General features: G+C 45.6%; 1 protein-coding gene across 1 annotated transcript in view; it reads right to left on the bottom strand.

Annotated features, from left to right (window-relative positions):
* Positions 1-1,361: 1,361 nt before the first annotated feature.
* VIPR1 (vasoactive intestinal peptide receptor 1) overlaps positions 1,362-12,221 on the bottom strand; it is a gene marked incomplete at its 5' end in the record, with an annotated part of 52,065 nt that continues 41,205 nt past the window's right edge. The window contains 4 exons of the mRNA XM_010160578.1: positions 1,362-2,403; positions 4,104-4,145; positions 5,385-5,514; positions 10,820-10,911. Coding sequence (XP_010158880.1) covers positions 2,212-2,403; positions 4,104-4,145; positions 5,385-5,514; positions 10,820-10,911 — 456 coding nt within the window. The remainder of the gene's footprint in view (positions 2,404-4,103; positions 4,146-5,384; positions 5,515-10,819; positions 10,912-12,221) is intronic.

Genomic DNA, 12,221 nt, shown 5'->3' with positions numbered 1-12,221 from the left:
TATGTACCTATCCTCTTAGGTTTTGCAGGCCGGGTAGCCATGGCTACACTGTGACAGCATCTGAGCTAGCTCACTGGAAACTCGTGAGTGCATGTCTACCCTTCAGGGCAGTTGTATCAGTGTCTCACGCCCCTTGGTGACATCAGCCCTCTATGGTGTTCTCAGTCCTGCATGTGGAGACATCCTGCTTTGGAACAGCCACTCTCTCAGAAGTGAGAAAGGAACCTGATGTCCAGATCTGCAACTCCCCTCCTGGGCTCAGTGTGGTTTGCTGGCTGTGAATCACAGATGCTTAAAGCAAGCAAACAAGCAAGCAAAACAAACCCCAAACCCACCAAGTTAAAGAGGAGCAAGAATTCATGAACTCAATGAACTTCATGCTGAAGAAAAAGAAGTCCAGGTGCTGCTAGTACCTGGTGGATAAGCCGAGATCTCTGAAAGATCCCATGTGCCTTTCCGTGTACGGTGGATAAGCCGAGATCTCTGAAAGAGGAGCCCGTGTTCCTTTCTGTGTACATGCACTGGTGACCCAGACTCTCCTTCACAAGGACAGTGCTATGACACGTTACAGCAGGACAAGAGCAGCCCAAATGCTGAGTGTACACCTGAGCAGGGGCAGGGATTCTCCACGTCCAGTGTAAAACTGCTGCAACCCCATTCGATGCAGCTGGGCGGGAGACCAACGCGAGCATCCGCATCCTTGTGTTTGTTCTCTGACTGAGTCTGGGATTGCAGGGATTGTCTCAAACGCAGCGCCTGGGCACGTGAGCTGCATGTGATGCCCTGTGTGCCACCAGCCTGGCATGTCTGAGCAGCACTCTGTTTCACACCTCTCCTTCATCCCTCCACCAAGAAAAGAAAAGAATAACTATCCCCTTGGTCGTAACAGGATCTATGTGCATCCTTCAGAAAGGGATTGCCCCATACGGGAACTAATAGGCCTGCAGGAAAGAGGTGAAATACACATGCACATCTTAAAGACATAACAATGCCTTCATCACAGGATGAAAGCTCCCCACAAAAGCTGAAGAAGAAATCAATTTAATAGCTCCTTCACTCCTTCCTGACTCCTGGAGTGCCAGTTATGTGCTGAGACAACCTTGTTCTGATGAAAGCAATTTCGCTTGCTGCTGTGATGCTAATTTTTTTCATCTGGAGAGTGGCTCCTTATGGCAGGTCTTATTCAATTAAGGATTACAGGGTTCTACATCTCCCTTTCCTGGCAGTGTGTGCTAAGCAAGTGCAAACGAATTACAGACCAATTGTTTTCCCCTGACCCCTAATGATCCTGGGTGCGTTAATGCACCAAGATCTATGGGTGAACTTAAAAAGAATGAAAAACACAGCCGTGCTCAGCTTTTGGCATCTGCACCCGGTTTTTATACATGCAAATCGAGTTTCCTGTTCATTGAAAGCAACCAAACAAAACACGATGTCATGAACATGGCGCAGAGAAGGGCATTCACTCTGTTCCTTCTCAGCGACCTGCTTTTCCAGAGGGCACCCAAGGGTGCTTGGAAATCTTGTGCTAACAAGGATGGTGGGCAATTAGCAGAACACCCTGCAGCACTGGGGGCATCCTCCGAGGGGCTTTCCTGGTGCTGCAGCTTCATCTTCACATGTGTAAAATGCAGAGGCAGGGACCATGTGCTGGCCTCTCCCCTTCCTGCTCAAGTTCCTTTTGTCCCTTCTCGTGCCCCCGACTCTGTCTTCGGTGCCTTATCATCACCTCTTATCAACAGGACTTTTGGCACATTCATCTGTTTGGCATATTTTTTTTTTCTGCTTCTTGCCTCCCTCTCTCCTTTACTGGCTCATTTTTTAAAAAGTGCAGGTTTTCCGTTTCAGAGATGCCGGGTCTGGTAAAGCCACCAAGGACTCAGGCTCTCCCCTCCCTTACCCCCCATACTTCATTATTTATGACACATCAGGATCTCCCAGGCTCTAGTGACTGGGACCTTTACTCATAGTTATCAATCCCTGAGGACTTGAAACTTCAGAGTGAAAGGTCTGTAAAGAGGGAGAGGAAAAGTATTTCTCTGCCTCTTGGCCTGTCTGATCTTGTTCTGGATGCCAGTGGCTTTTCCATTTTCGTGTCCTCTGTTGGCTCATGCGTAGCATGCCATTTCGCAAGGGTTTGTCACATATCACTGATTCCTGGGGATCCTTCTGTCTCTCTTGGATTCTCAGTGCTCGGAGAGCCTCTCCCCATCACACCAGGGAGAATTCGGCCTGGAAGCCAGAGCACCGGCGTGTCTTTGGCGAGCACTTGGTCAGCATGGAGATCTGGGTGCTGAAGTTGGTGCCGTTGCTGCCTAAGGAAGGGTGGTGATACTTCATGTCCGAGCCCAGGAACCGCTCCAGATGCCACCTCCGCCACTTTCGCTTGAGCTCAGCTTGGACCTAGGTGGTGGAAAGACATGAAAATCAGCAGAAGGGAGCATATTTCATTGCTCTGACTTCATTGTGTGAGCAGAAATGGGTGAGACACCTAGCAAGGGGCACTGGCACAGATTTCCCAGAGAAGCTGTGGATACCCCATCCCTGGGAGTGTCCAAGGCCAGGCTGGATGAAGCTTGGAGCAACCTGGTCTGGTGGAGGGTGTCCCTGCCTATGGCAGGGGGTTGGAACTAGATGATCTTAAAGGTTCTTTCCAACCCAGAACATTCTATTCTATGATTCTATGAAGAATTATTTTATAAAGGTGACTAAACTCAACCTGGCCAGAACTTTTAGCCACACAGAAGAGAGGTCACACTCTAGTCAGTGAACTACTAAAGCAGAAATCCCTGAGCTTCATCAGAAAGGTGAGCACAGGGAATTGCGTATCTGACACAGTGAAGGTGCCAGACTACTTAACTTCAATGGCAACATATTCTGTGCTTTTTGAGTATAATTAACATTTTTTTTCCACACTGCCCTTTTTTTGTCCAAATACAAATGAATTAACTATAGCTTATTTGTAAAGCTGTCAATACAGCTGTGCTTTATTGATAGAAGCTACTTGTTCCTGCTCAGTGAGTTTACATACATCATCTGGTTTACTCTGTCCAGATTCAAACTCTGAACAAATCTGGCCATCGTCCCTATCCCCTCCTGCAGCCTTCCAGTGCAAGTTTTTAAAATAACAGTATGAATTAGATACAACAGCTGTGTCTGAGGGTCTCTGGGACCAGCAGGCACAGGAATAATACACCAGGATGCAAACCGCAGGACTGGAAACGTGGGAAAGGCAAAATCAATGCCTCTAAGGTAGAAGCATGTTTACCTGGCACTGATCTGTGCCTAACGAGTCACGTCAATGCCTACATCAGTTTTGGATCATTAAAAAGTTTGTGTGGTTCTGTCCTGCTCTGTGCAGACTTACTGGCATAGGTCTCTGCTGGAGCTGGGCTATCTGCCCTGCATGCCACTGCGTGATGTACACATGACATCAGCATGGCTGAAAGCAGTATCGGAGCTGTAACGGAGCAAATTGTGATTCTGAACACTCTTCTGCTCCCCAGGAAGCTGGAACATAAACCCAGATCACAGCTGCTTCTTTCTTGTCCATTCTCAGTTTATTGAGCTGAAAGTGCTCCAGCTGACAGCAGGTCCAAGTTTTTAGCTGCTCACACCTACTTGGTAGCCTTCGAGATATGGGTTTAATTAGTATCTGCTGAATTTCTTACAGGCAGATGGAACGTGGTACAAAAATATCACTGCACTAATAAGCCTCCATCTTGGAGGGGGCCTGATTCTGTGGAAGATTCATTGAGTAGAGCTTAGAAGACGGGCTTCATCCTTCCCTGCTGAAGGTGGTCCCTTCAGATCAGGGTTTATGCAAGGTCATACAGAAGTTCTGCTGATGCTGTCTCATGAGTGAAGGAAGGACTCAGCAGCAGAACGATAACAGTCCACACATTAAGTCCTAATACGTTTATTAATTATACTGGAAACTGTCAGGCAAATGGTTGAGCTGTTTTTCTGGAGTGAGTGATTTGACGTGAAAGCTTCCCACCAACATGATAACATCAGGAATGGGACACTTCTCAATCCACTCTCCATAAGCAATCAATTTGCCTTAGCTGCAAACATTAACCAAACAATATTGTTGATCTTACCTCCCCATTGAGAAAACAGTACAGAACAGCCACCACAAATCCCTAGGGAAAAGGAGAGAACAGGCTTTTAGCTCCTCACAGCTGATATTCCCCTAGGTCACAACCCAAACTCACTGCAGCCTTGGAGAAAGGGCACACTGCTGGGGGACTGCTAAGGTGACCCTCAGAAACCACTTGCTTGCATTTTCCCTGTAGAGGGAGCAGGGGAAGATCAGTGAAAGTATCTCAGAAACCACTTGCTTGCATTTTCCCTGTAGAAGGAGCAGGGAAAGGTCAGTTAAAGTACCCTGCAGTAGATGTACAGGTGTGAGTTAAAAGATTGCTCCAGACTGGTGTTTAAAGCCAAGAGCAGTCAGCTCAGCTCTAAGAAGAGCACTTAGTCATTCAAAGTGGTCATTAGAGGCAACTGGATGGGACACTAGACCCAACTTTTCTGCTTGCTGTTGGCAGCTGAAACTGGGGAGATCTAAGCATGCTCACTAGTACATCAAGGTCAGAATGATCTTAGACACAGTATAGGGCTAAACTGTTCCCTTCCCATCTCCCCTGCAGTGACACCTCAGTTTTGAGAATCTCAGCTTCCACTGAAAAAAATAAACCAAACTTATCTCTGGTCCTTATGGAAGTGCTTCTTTTCATAAAACAGCAGGGCCAAGGCTAACAGCCCAACATGGGAACTGACTGAAGTGTGTGGGAGGGTCTAAGAACAAAACTTCACCAGGGCTTCCTGAAGATTAACACGGAGAACTTGCCCTGTTATCCACCCTTGTGCAGAACCTATCTCCTATACCAATGAACCATAATCCTGCTTGAGCAGGATCTACAGGAAGAACCTGTCTTTTTAACAGAGAAGAGAGTTCATGCAAGTTAACTGGTTGAAGACAGACGAGGCTCCTGTTAATGGCCAGAAAAACATTCCTCCCAAAAGCAATTTATGTCATCTTACACCATGTCAATAATATATAAGCTGAATGAAGGTGCTCATTTTTATCCCTCAAGTACAAAAAACCCCAGGTTGACTAACTTACAGAGATACATTTTCTCTTCAGGTGCCTAAAATGAAGGGAGAGAATCTCCTTCTGGAATTCCAGGAGGCAAAATATAAAATTATGTTCCATCCTGGCCAAGCTGGAGTGAGCAGCTCTTTCCCCAAAGGTTAAGAGCAGTATTGGGCATGTCCAGGAAAAACCCAGCTCACATGTTGGCTTATTCCCTTGTCATGCTTGTTTCACTTCTCCCTGCTGACAGACCTGGTGACTGGTGGCCCAAAAGGTGGCTTACCTGGAATGACCCAACCACGAGCTCAAAGACCAGCTTAACTTCTGCTTTGAAATTGTCAGGAAAGAACGCAAACATGATGTAGTGAATGCCAAAGAGAGGGATCAGCAGCAACGTGGACTTGGCCAGCCTCCTGTTGGGAAGAAAAACATGAATCAGGAAGGGAGAGGGAAGAAGAACTAAAAGGTAAGCTGATGAGAAATCCTGAAGTTGAGCCCTATGCAACCCCAAAACTTTAATTTGCTGCAGTATGTATTTGCTGATTACCAGGATCATGATGGTGTAGCCTGATCATGCATGTTAAGTACCTCTGTTTACCCTCAGGAGATGTGATATGGGCCCTGAGAACATCCAGCCTTTCAACAGCAGCCTCGAGTGAGGCAGCATCAGGAGGCTGCCCTCAACCAGAAGGAATACATGTCTGGGGTACACGGCAAGGGAGGGAGTTGAGATAGCCCCACCCAGCGTAAACACCCCAGGATCCCTCTGATGACCTGGGCCAGGGTGCAATGACATGCGGAGCCAGACACTCGGCTGGGCATAATCCCTTCACACTAACCAAGTTCTGTGCCGGGATTGTTTCCACAGGATTGCTTTCCTCCTCGTTAACAGCTCTCATATCAACACATACGTGCCTCCAGCTGAGGCAGAATGATCAGACCTAGATTATTTCTCCTTGGCTTGCAGACTGCAGATGGCTGGTGATTTCAGATGAGGCGACAACATAAAATGTGACATCTTTATTCCCAGTAACTTCTATGGAGGTATTTCTTTCTCCCTTCTCTCTTCTTCCCCTCCCACTGGAGATCTTTTTTCATCTCTACAAGCTAAATCATCCTCTAGTGCTGTCTTTGTTTGCTTGGGATTTCTGAAAATTACAGCTTCTGGGAGAGAAATGGTATGTTTAGCTCAGAATAATGACAGGCTATCGCACAATGGAGTCTCCAAAGGAGGGAGATGAACAGTATTAGTGCTTAATGGCATCAGGCTGGGTAATCACAGGTCTAATTAGGAAGAAATGATAATTTATTAAATCTAATCATTGTTAAAATATAGCTGACAGAAATAAAATGAAATCAAGGTGTTAAGGATACTTATGGGGGTTTTGGCTCCCTTGGTCACCCATATCCCCCCATGTCCCCCTCTCCCTGAGTCTTCTGGAGGAATTGAAGCTAAGGCTGGGAAGTTGGAAATACTTGTTCTTCCATCTGCAAACTCTTTACCTCCAGAGTTCCATTAGGCTTGGTGCCCCCAGATCATCTTCATTTATTTGCTGTCTGCATAAGCCCGCTGGGAAGGCCGATATGCCAGCTTTATGCAGATGATACTCATCACTGTATCTCCCAGCAGACCCTTCCAGCTTTCCCTGGGCCTGGCCCAAAGACAGTTTGACTTTAAGGCTGTGGTTGGAGGCTGTGTTTCCCCTGGGAATACCTGGTGGCTGAAAAGCAGCTCGCTGTAATGCATTCCTGGCAAAACAAGTGCCTGTAGGAAGCCAAGGAACTTTCCAGGAATTTGCCTTTCCCACCACATCCCTCACTAGTGGGCATATGCCTCCCTGCTCACAGTGAGAAGATCCAAAATGTGAGTTCTCTTGGTTGTCTTGCTCTGACAGAGGACTGTCACTGGTGACTATCAGGGTACCATGTTCCTCCATGTCAGAAGCAGCTCTGGCCAGTGTGACCCACAGTAGGACTATCCATCCCTTATTCCCCCAGCTCCTGAGATATGAGAAAGCAATTAATTTTTTAAGCAGACCACAGTTCAATGAATATTAATCCTGACTTTGCAGAGATCTCTTCTCTCTCCTCAGTCTTTCAGGAACAAGTCAACCTATAGGAGATCGATAAGGTGCTACCTTCATGTACCACATACATAGAGAGGCTGTTTGCAACCTCCAATGGAGGAGAAAACTTTATCTAATCATTGCAGACAACAACCAGGCCTCAGTTATGGCATTTTCCCTCCTGTGGTAATGGACAGGGCATAAATGCGAAACCGTGGGAGCCCCCTCCTCCAGTCTGCACAACACCCCAAACCAATCTCTTGCTCCCAGCACTGAGCTTCCCCAGAATACTGAGTGATGTTTTAGATCTCAGTTTGGCTTCAAGACAAGGACCCTATGGTCTAGCACTGTGATATTTAAAAGACTCCCTGCTAAACACTGCAATGAGGACAATCCTCTTCCCCAGTCATGGTGTAATTTCTCCCAGGAAGCTAAAGCCTTGCTGTGCAGGAGGTAGAACCTTCTGGGAGATTGTCCAAAGCTGTTTAGGGCTACCTGCTGGAAGCCATGGCTTCTCAAAAACTCATTCCTTCCACTCTCAGCACAGGGTGCACTTGTTAGACCTACCCTCTCTGACAGATATACATATGTGGTCACAGGTAATTTAAGGGAAACACGTCTCCCCTGACCTTCACTGAACCTGCTCCTCTCCTTGGGAGTGGACAATAGTGAACCAACATTTTAGTCATGCTCCTTGAATGCATAATGGAAAAGTCACCCAGAAAACTTTGATAATAATATTGATTTATGAACATGTAGAAATAGAAAGAGATGAATTTTCTCAAGATTGCTGTTGCAGAAAACAAATTCTATTAGCCTGAAATATTGCTGTCCCATTCTTCCACATGTCTCTGTCATTTCCAGAAAGCTGTTGTGGGAGACTTGTTTTCACAGTTTCCAATACATTAAAGCCCAGTTCACTGTCTGTAGCATTAATGAGTGAGTCAGCAGCACACCTGAACTTCCAGCCTGCAGCTAAACTGAAACCGGTTGGAGTTGAACAACACTGTCAACATGTCAACATGTTATTTTTTTGTAAAATAAACAATATAAAATAAACAAGAGAAGGAGGGAAAAATGCAAATGAGAGATCCCTGATGTTGTTAGTTTAAGACATACTTGTTTCAGATTTGACAGGAGGAACCCACACATATCATTAGCAACAGTTTTTTGCTAACATCTCTTGGGTCCTGCAGGACAAACCCCTGAAGCTAGCAGTAGCATTTCAGGCAATAAGGGAATGACCTGTAAGAGAATCCAGGTACTTAAAAGTGCAGATCACATGCCTAATAGCACTTATAAAAGGGTCTGGACCCCAAATGTCTCTACAGCTAGCTGTCTAAACATGAAAAACTCAGGACCACACTGAGAACTTCCCTTGTTCAGCCTGGAGAAGGGAAGGCTCCAGGGAGACCTTATTGCAGCCTTCTAGTACCTGAAGGGGCTACAAGGAAGCTGGGGGGGACTTTTTTACAAGGGCCTGTATGACAGGACAAGGGGTAACAGGTTTAAATTGAAAGTGGGGAGGCTTAGATTAGATATCAGGAAGATGTTCTTCACGGAGAGGGTGGTGAGGCACTGGGACAGGTTGCCCAGAGAAGCTGTGGATGCCCCATCCCTGGAAGTGTTCAAGGCCAGGCTGGATGAGGCTTTGAGCACCCTGGTCTAGTGGAATGTGTCCCTGCTCATGGCAGGGGGCTTGGAACTAGATGGGCTTTAAGGTCCCTTCCAACCCAAACCGTTCTATGATTCTATGACTGGTGAGATCCAGCCTTCAGATTTGGACACTTAATATTAATTTCCATAGGAAAGTGAGGTGTCTCATGTCCCACCGCAGTCAATACAGTCAACGGAGACTTCCAGATGCCCCAGAGAATCTGGCTGGTGGCCACCTGTCACTCACAGCCTACAAGACTCCCATAGATCCCTGGGTCCTATATGCCAGGTCCAGGCAAGTATCTCAAATGTCCTAAAGCACCTCATATGGCCTGGACACCTGTAGGTGAGCAACTGATTCATGCCCTGATGGATCTGAGATGTTTTTCCAGGTAGAGGAGGAAGGTGAGGAACTGAAGAAGGAAAGATCATTGTATGTCAGCAGTGCATCCTGTCTGGCAGGCCTGTGGGGGGGGAAGTCCACGTTACTTACTGCCCTGACATGCTGCGTGTGTTTACAATGCCAAGAGAGCTTTCCTGGCAGCTCCCACTTCATTGGAAAATGTCAAGTAAAAAGCCCTGAACCCAAAGCTCAGCATGACCTCCGAGGTAATCCGGGCATAACCCTTCCGATGCGTGTTGGCAGCCCTTGTACTGAGATGAACGGGAGCCAACTGCTCCAGGCTGCTGCTGAGCACTAGAACATATTTCAATATGCTGATTTAATCTACATACCTGGCCAAAGCTGTTGCAATCCTGGGGGTACAAAGATACAATGCCCAATTGGAAATAGAAAAAGGGAGGTGACACAAAGCGTGGAGTCTGGTAATGCTGTCAAGTTATGATGATGGAAAAAGAGGTAATTGGCTCTGGCTGCTGCAGGGAGAAGTTAAGGTCAAATACTGGAATTTTCTTTCCCAAATCTGAGACTCTCTCAAGACTGATGAAATGCATAATTTACCATCACCAGAGAAAGACTAATTGTCACGGGTGGTCAGTGTTTAAGGACTATATTGATGTTGGCTTCAATCTAGCAGAAAGATGAACTGGGCTCAGATTCTCCAGGGTATCCAAAGTGCACAGCTCCCTCCGCAGACAAAGATTTATGAGCAGTGACCATGCAGACACTGGACTTCTTTTCAGTTCTTTTCTAGGAAACATTTAATAAATGTCCAGGATAGTTGAAATGTTGAGCCAGGACAGTAGCAAGAGTCAAAAAGAAGCTGGTCTGAACTTTTATTTTATTTGCATTAAAGCCAGAATAAATCCATGCAGATAGACAGATCTCTCACACTCTTAAAATACTGCAACTAAGACCAGTCTTGGCCACTGAGACAGATGCTGATCTCACTTGCATGTTGTTCGTTATGAAAAGCCCCATTAAGGTCAAACTTATATCCCTGGAATAAAAGCATCATGTCAATCAAAATTTCTGAGACAGTGCTACTTCTCAAGGGTGAAAAGAAATGCACTGAATTATCCAACCTAGTTTAGCGGTCTGCTTTAGGATAAGAAAACTTTGTCATAGATTCTACTGAAAGTACTGATTTTCTAGATCTCTCTTTCTTTGAAAAAACTGAAAGTACTGATTTTCTAGATCTTTCTGTGAAAAAGGGAGCTGAGGGTAACTGATTCAGAAATAAAAGCCCGTATACTGTGGACAGCTACTCTTTGTTCTTCATAAGGGTCCCTCTGCCTCCAGACTCCAATAAGTACGGGTTATGCAAAGAAAAATCTTATTTTGTTTCATGATCGTTACTGTTGCTCCCACATCTTCATTGTTTATCCCAAGAGAAAGCCTTCTGCCCGTCTGTTCAAACTGACCCAAAACATGCACAGCTGTTTTAGCAAATGCCCCATTTCCTGATTTCTGATCAGCGTTAATCAGCTAACAAATACTTGATTCTGATCAGGGCAGACAGGTGCAATACTGAACCAACAGCCAAAGAGGTTTCCCCAAAAGCATGCAATATGGTTTAAAAAGTCTAGGACTTACGAATATTGGCTGGTTTCATTGTGTCCAACATCTGGGGAATGCAACTTCTGGACTAAGATACGGATGATGCAAATGAAGAGAATGAAGTTCACCTGTCGGGATGGGTAGAAAGAGAGAGAAATTAAAAATTAGTATTTTTGTCCAGTGAAAAGAGCCGGTCGTTAGATGGGAGTTCCTTTCACTGCAATATTTTTGCCATGTAGCAAGCTGTTGTTAAAAAGCCATGAGCAGAGAACCCCACTCTGGGAGCACATAGTAAACCGACACAGGATGGCAGCCATCTTGGGCCTGACATCAGCCTGCTTGGGACTTTGTGTCATACATCCCAAGTATGATGATGTCAAACCCATAGAGCACAGCTATGCACGACGTCCTGCTGCGCGGGGGAGTGCCGACGACAGGGCGGGAAAAGAGCCTTGGGAGTTAGCGGAGCGACGGACGTCAAAGCCCTCGGGAGACGGTGACATGGGACCGGCTGCTGAGCATGTCAAAGACTGAGGCAGTGAGCCAAGGAAACCGAAACAAAACACAAAGCAGTATCCACTCAAGCGGGCCTCTACTCAGTGCTGTTGAGCATGTCTCCTCTGGAGGGAAGCTGGAGACCTTGTATAGCAAGGGATAGACCTCACCAACACAGCGGAAAACATTCTCTCCTAGGATGTTAGACCAGAGGAATTTAGCTAATACCTAGATTTTAGATGGTGCTTTTCACTCAAAAAATCTTGAAGTGCTCCAACATGCTCAAGCAATGTTAACCTTCTCTAATAGCACAGGTGTAGAGATAGAAATGTCATTTTCCTAAAGGGACGTAGTAGATGGCAGAAGTTGAATGTAAATCTACTCGCTTTTAAGGTCCTATTCATTGAATCACGCTGTAATTCATGCCACATATACAGTAGAAAAGCGATGACAGATTTATGTCAACCTAGTTTAGTTTTTAGTTTGGCACACAACCTCTTTCTTTATCCTTTCATGGTTAACGAATGCACAAATGCTTCTGATTTTTAGAGGCTCAGCAGCTGGAAGGGATTGTGCTAACCAGCCAAACTGATTTCCTGCAAAAACAGATTGTAAAATTTCCTCCAGCAATTCCTACATTATCTCAACAACAGGTGAATAACGTAGACTGAAGCACATCTCTCCATTAGACACTCACTCTGTTTTCAAAGGCTATGATAGATTGGAAATTAATTGTATTTCTTGGTTATGATGCATTGCTTAATCACTTTTTATCTTTCCCATGCCATTTATCAGAGTTCCTGTTCGTATTTATTTGCTTATAAAAATGGTTTGGGTATGACTTGATGGCAAGTTAAATTTATCAATTCAAAACAGTGTTATCTAGATCAATTACTCTAATGCGCATCGATAGCACACAGCTGCAGCACTGAAGGTAAGACTG

The sequence above is a fragment of the Eurypyga helias genome, unplaced genomic scaffold (assembly GCF_000690775.1).
Source record: "Eurypyga helias isolate BGI_N326 unplaced genomic scaffold, ASM69077v1 scaffold571, whole genome shotgun sequence".
Lineage (NCBI taxonomy): Eukaryota > Metazoa > Chordata > Aves > Eurypygiformes > Eurypygidae > Eurypyga > Eurypyga helias.
The sequence above is the reverse complement of the archived record's forward strand: the minus strand, read 5'-3'. Positions and strand labels throughout refer to the sequence as shown.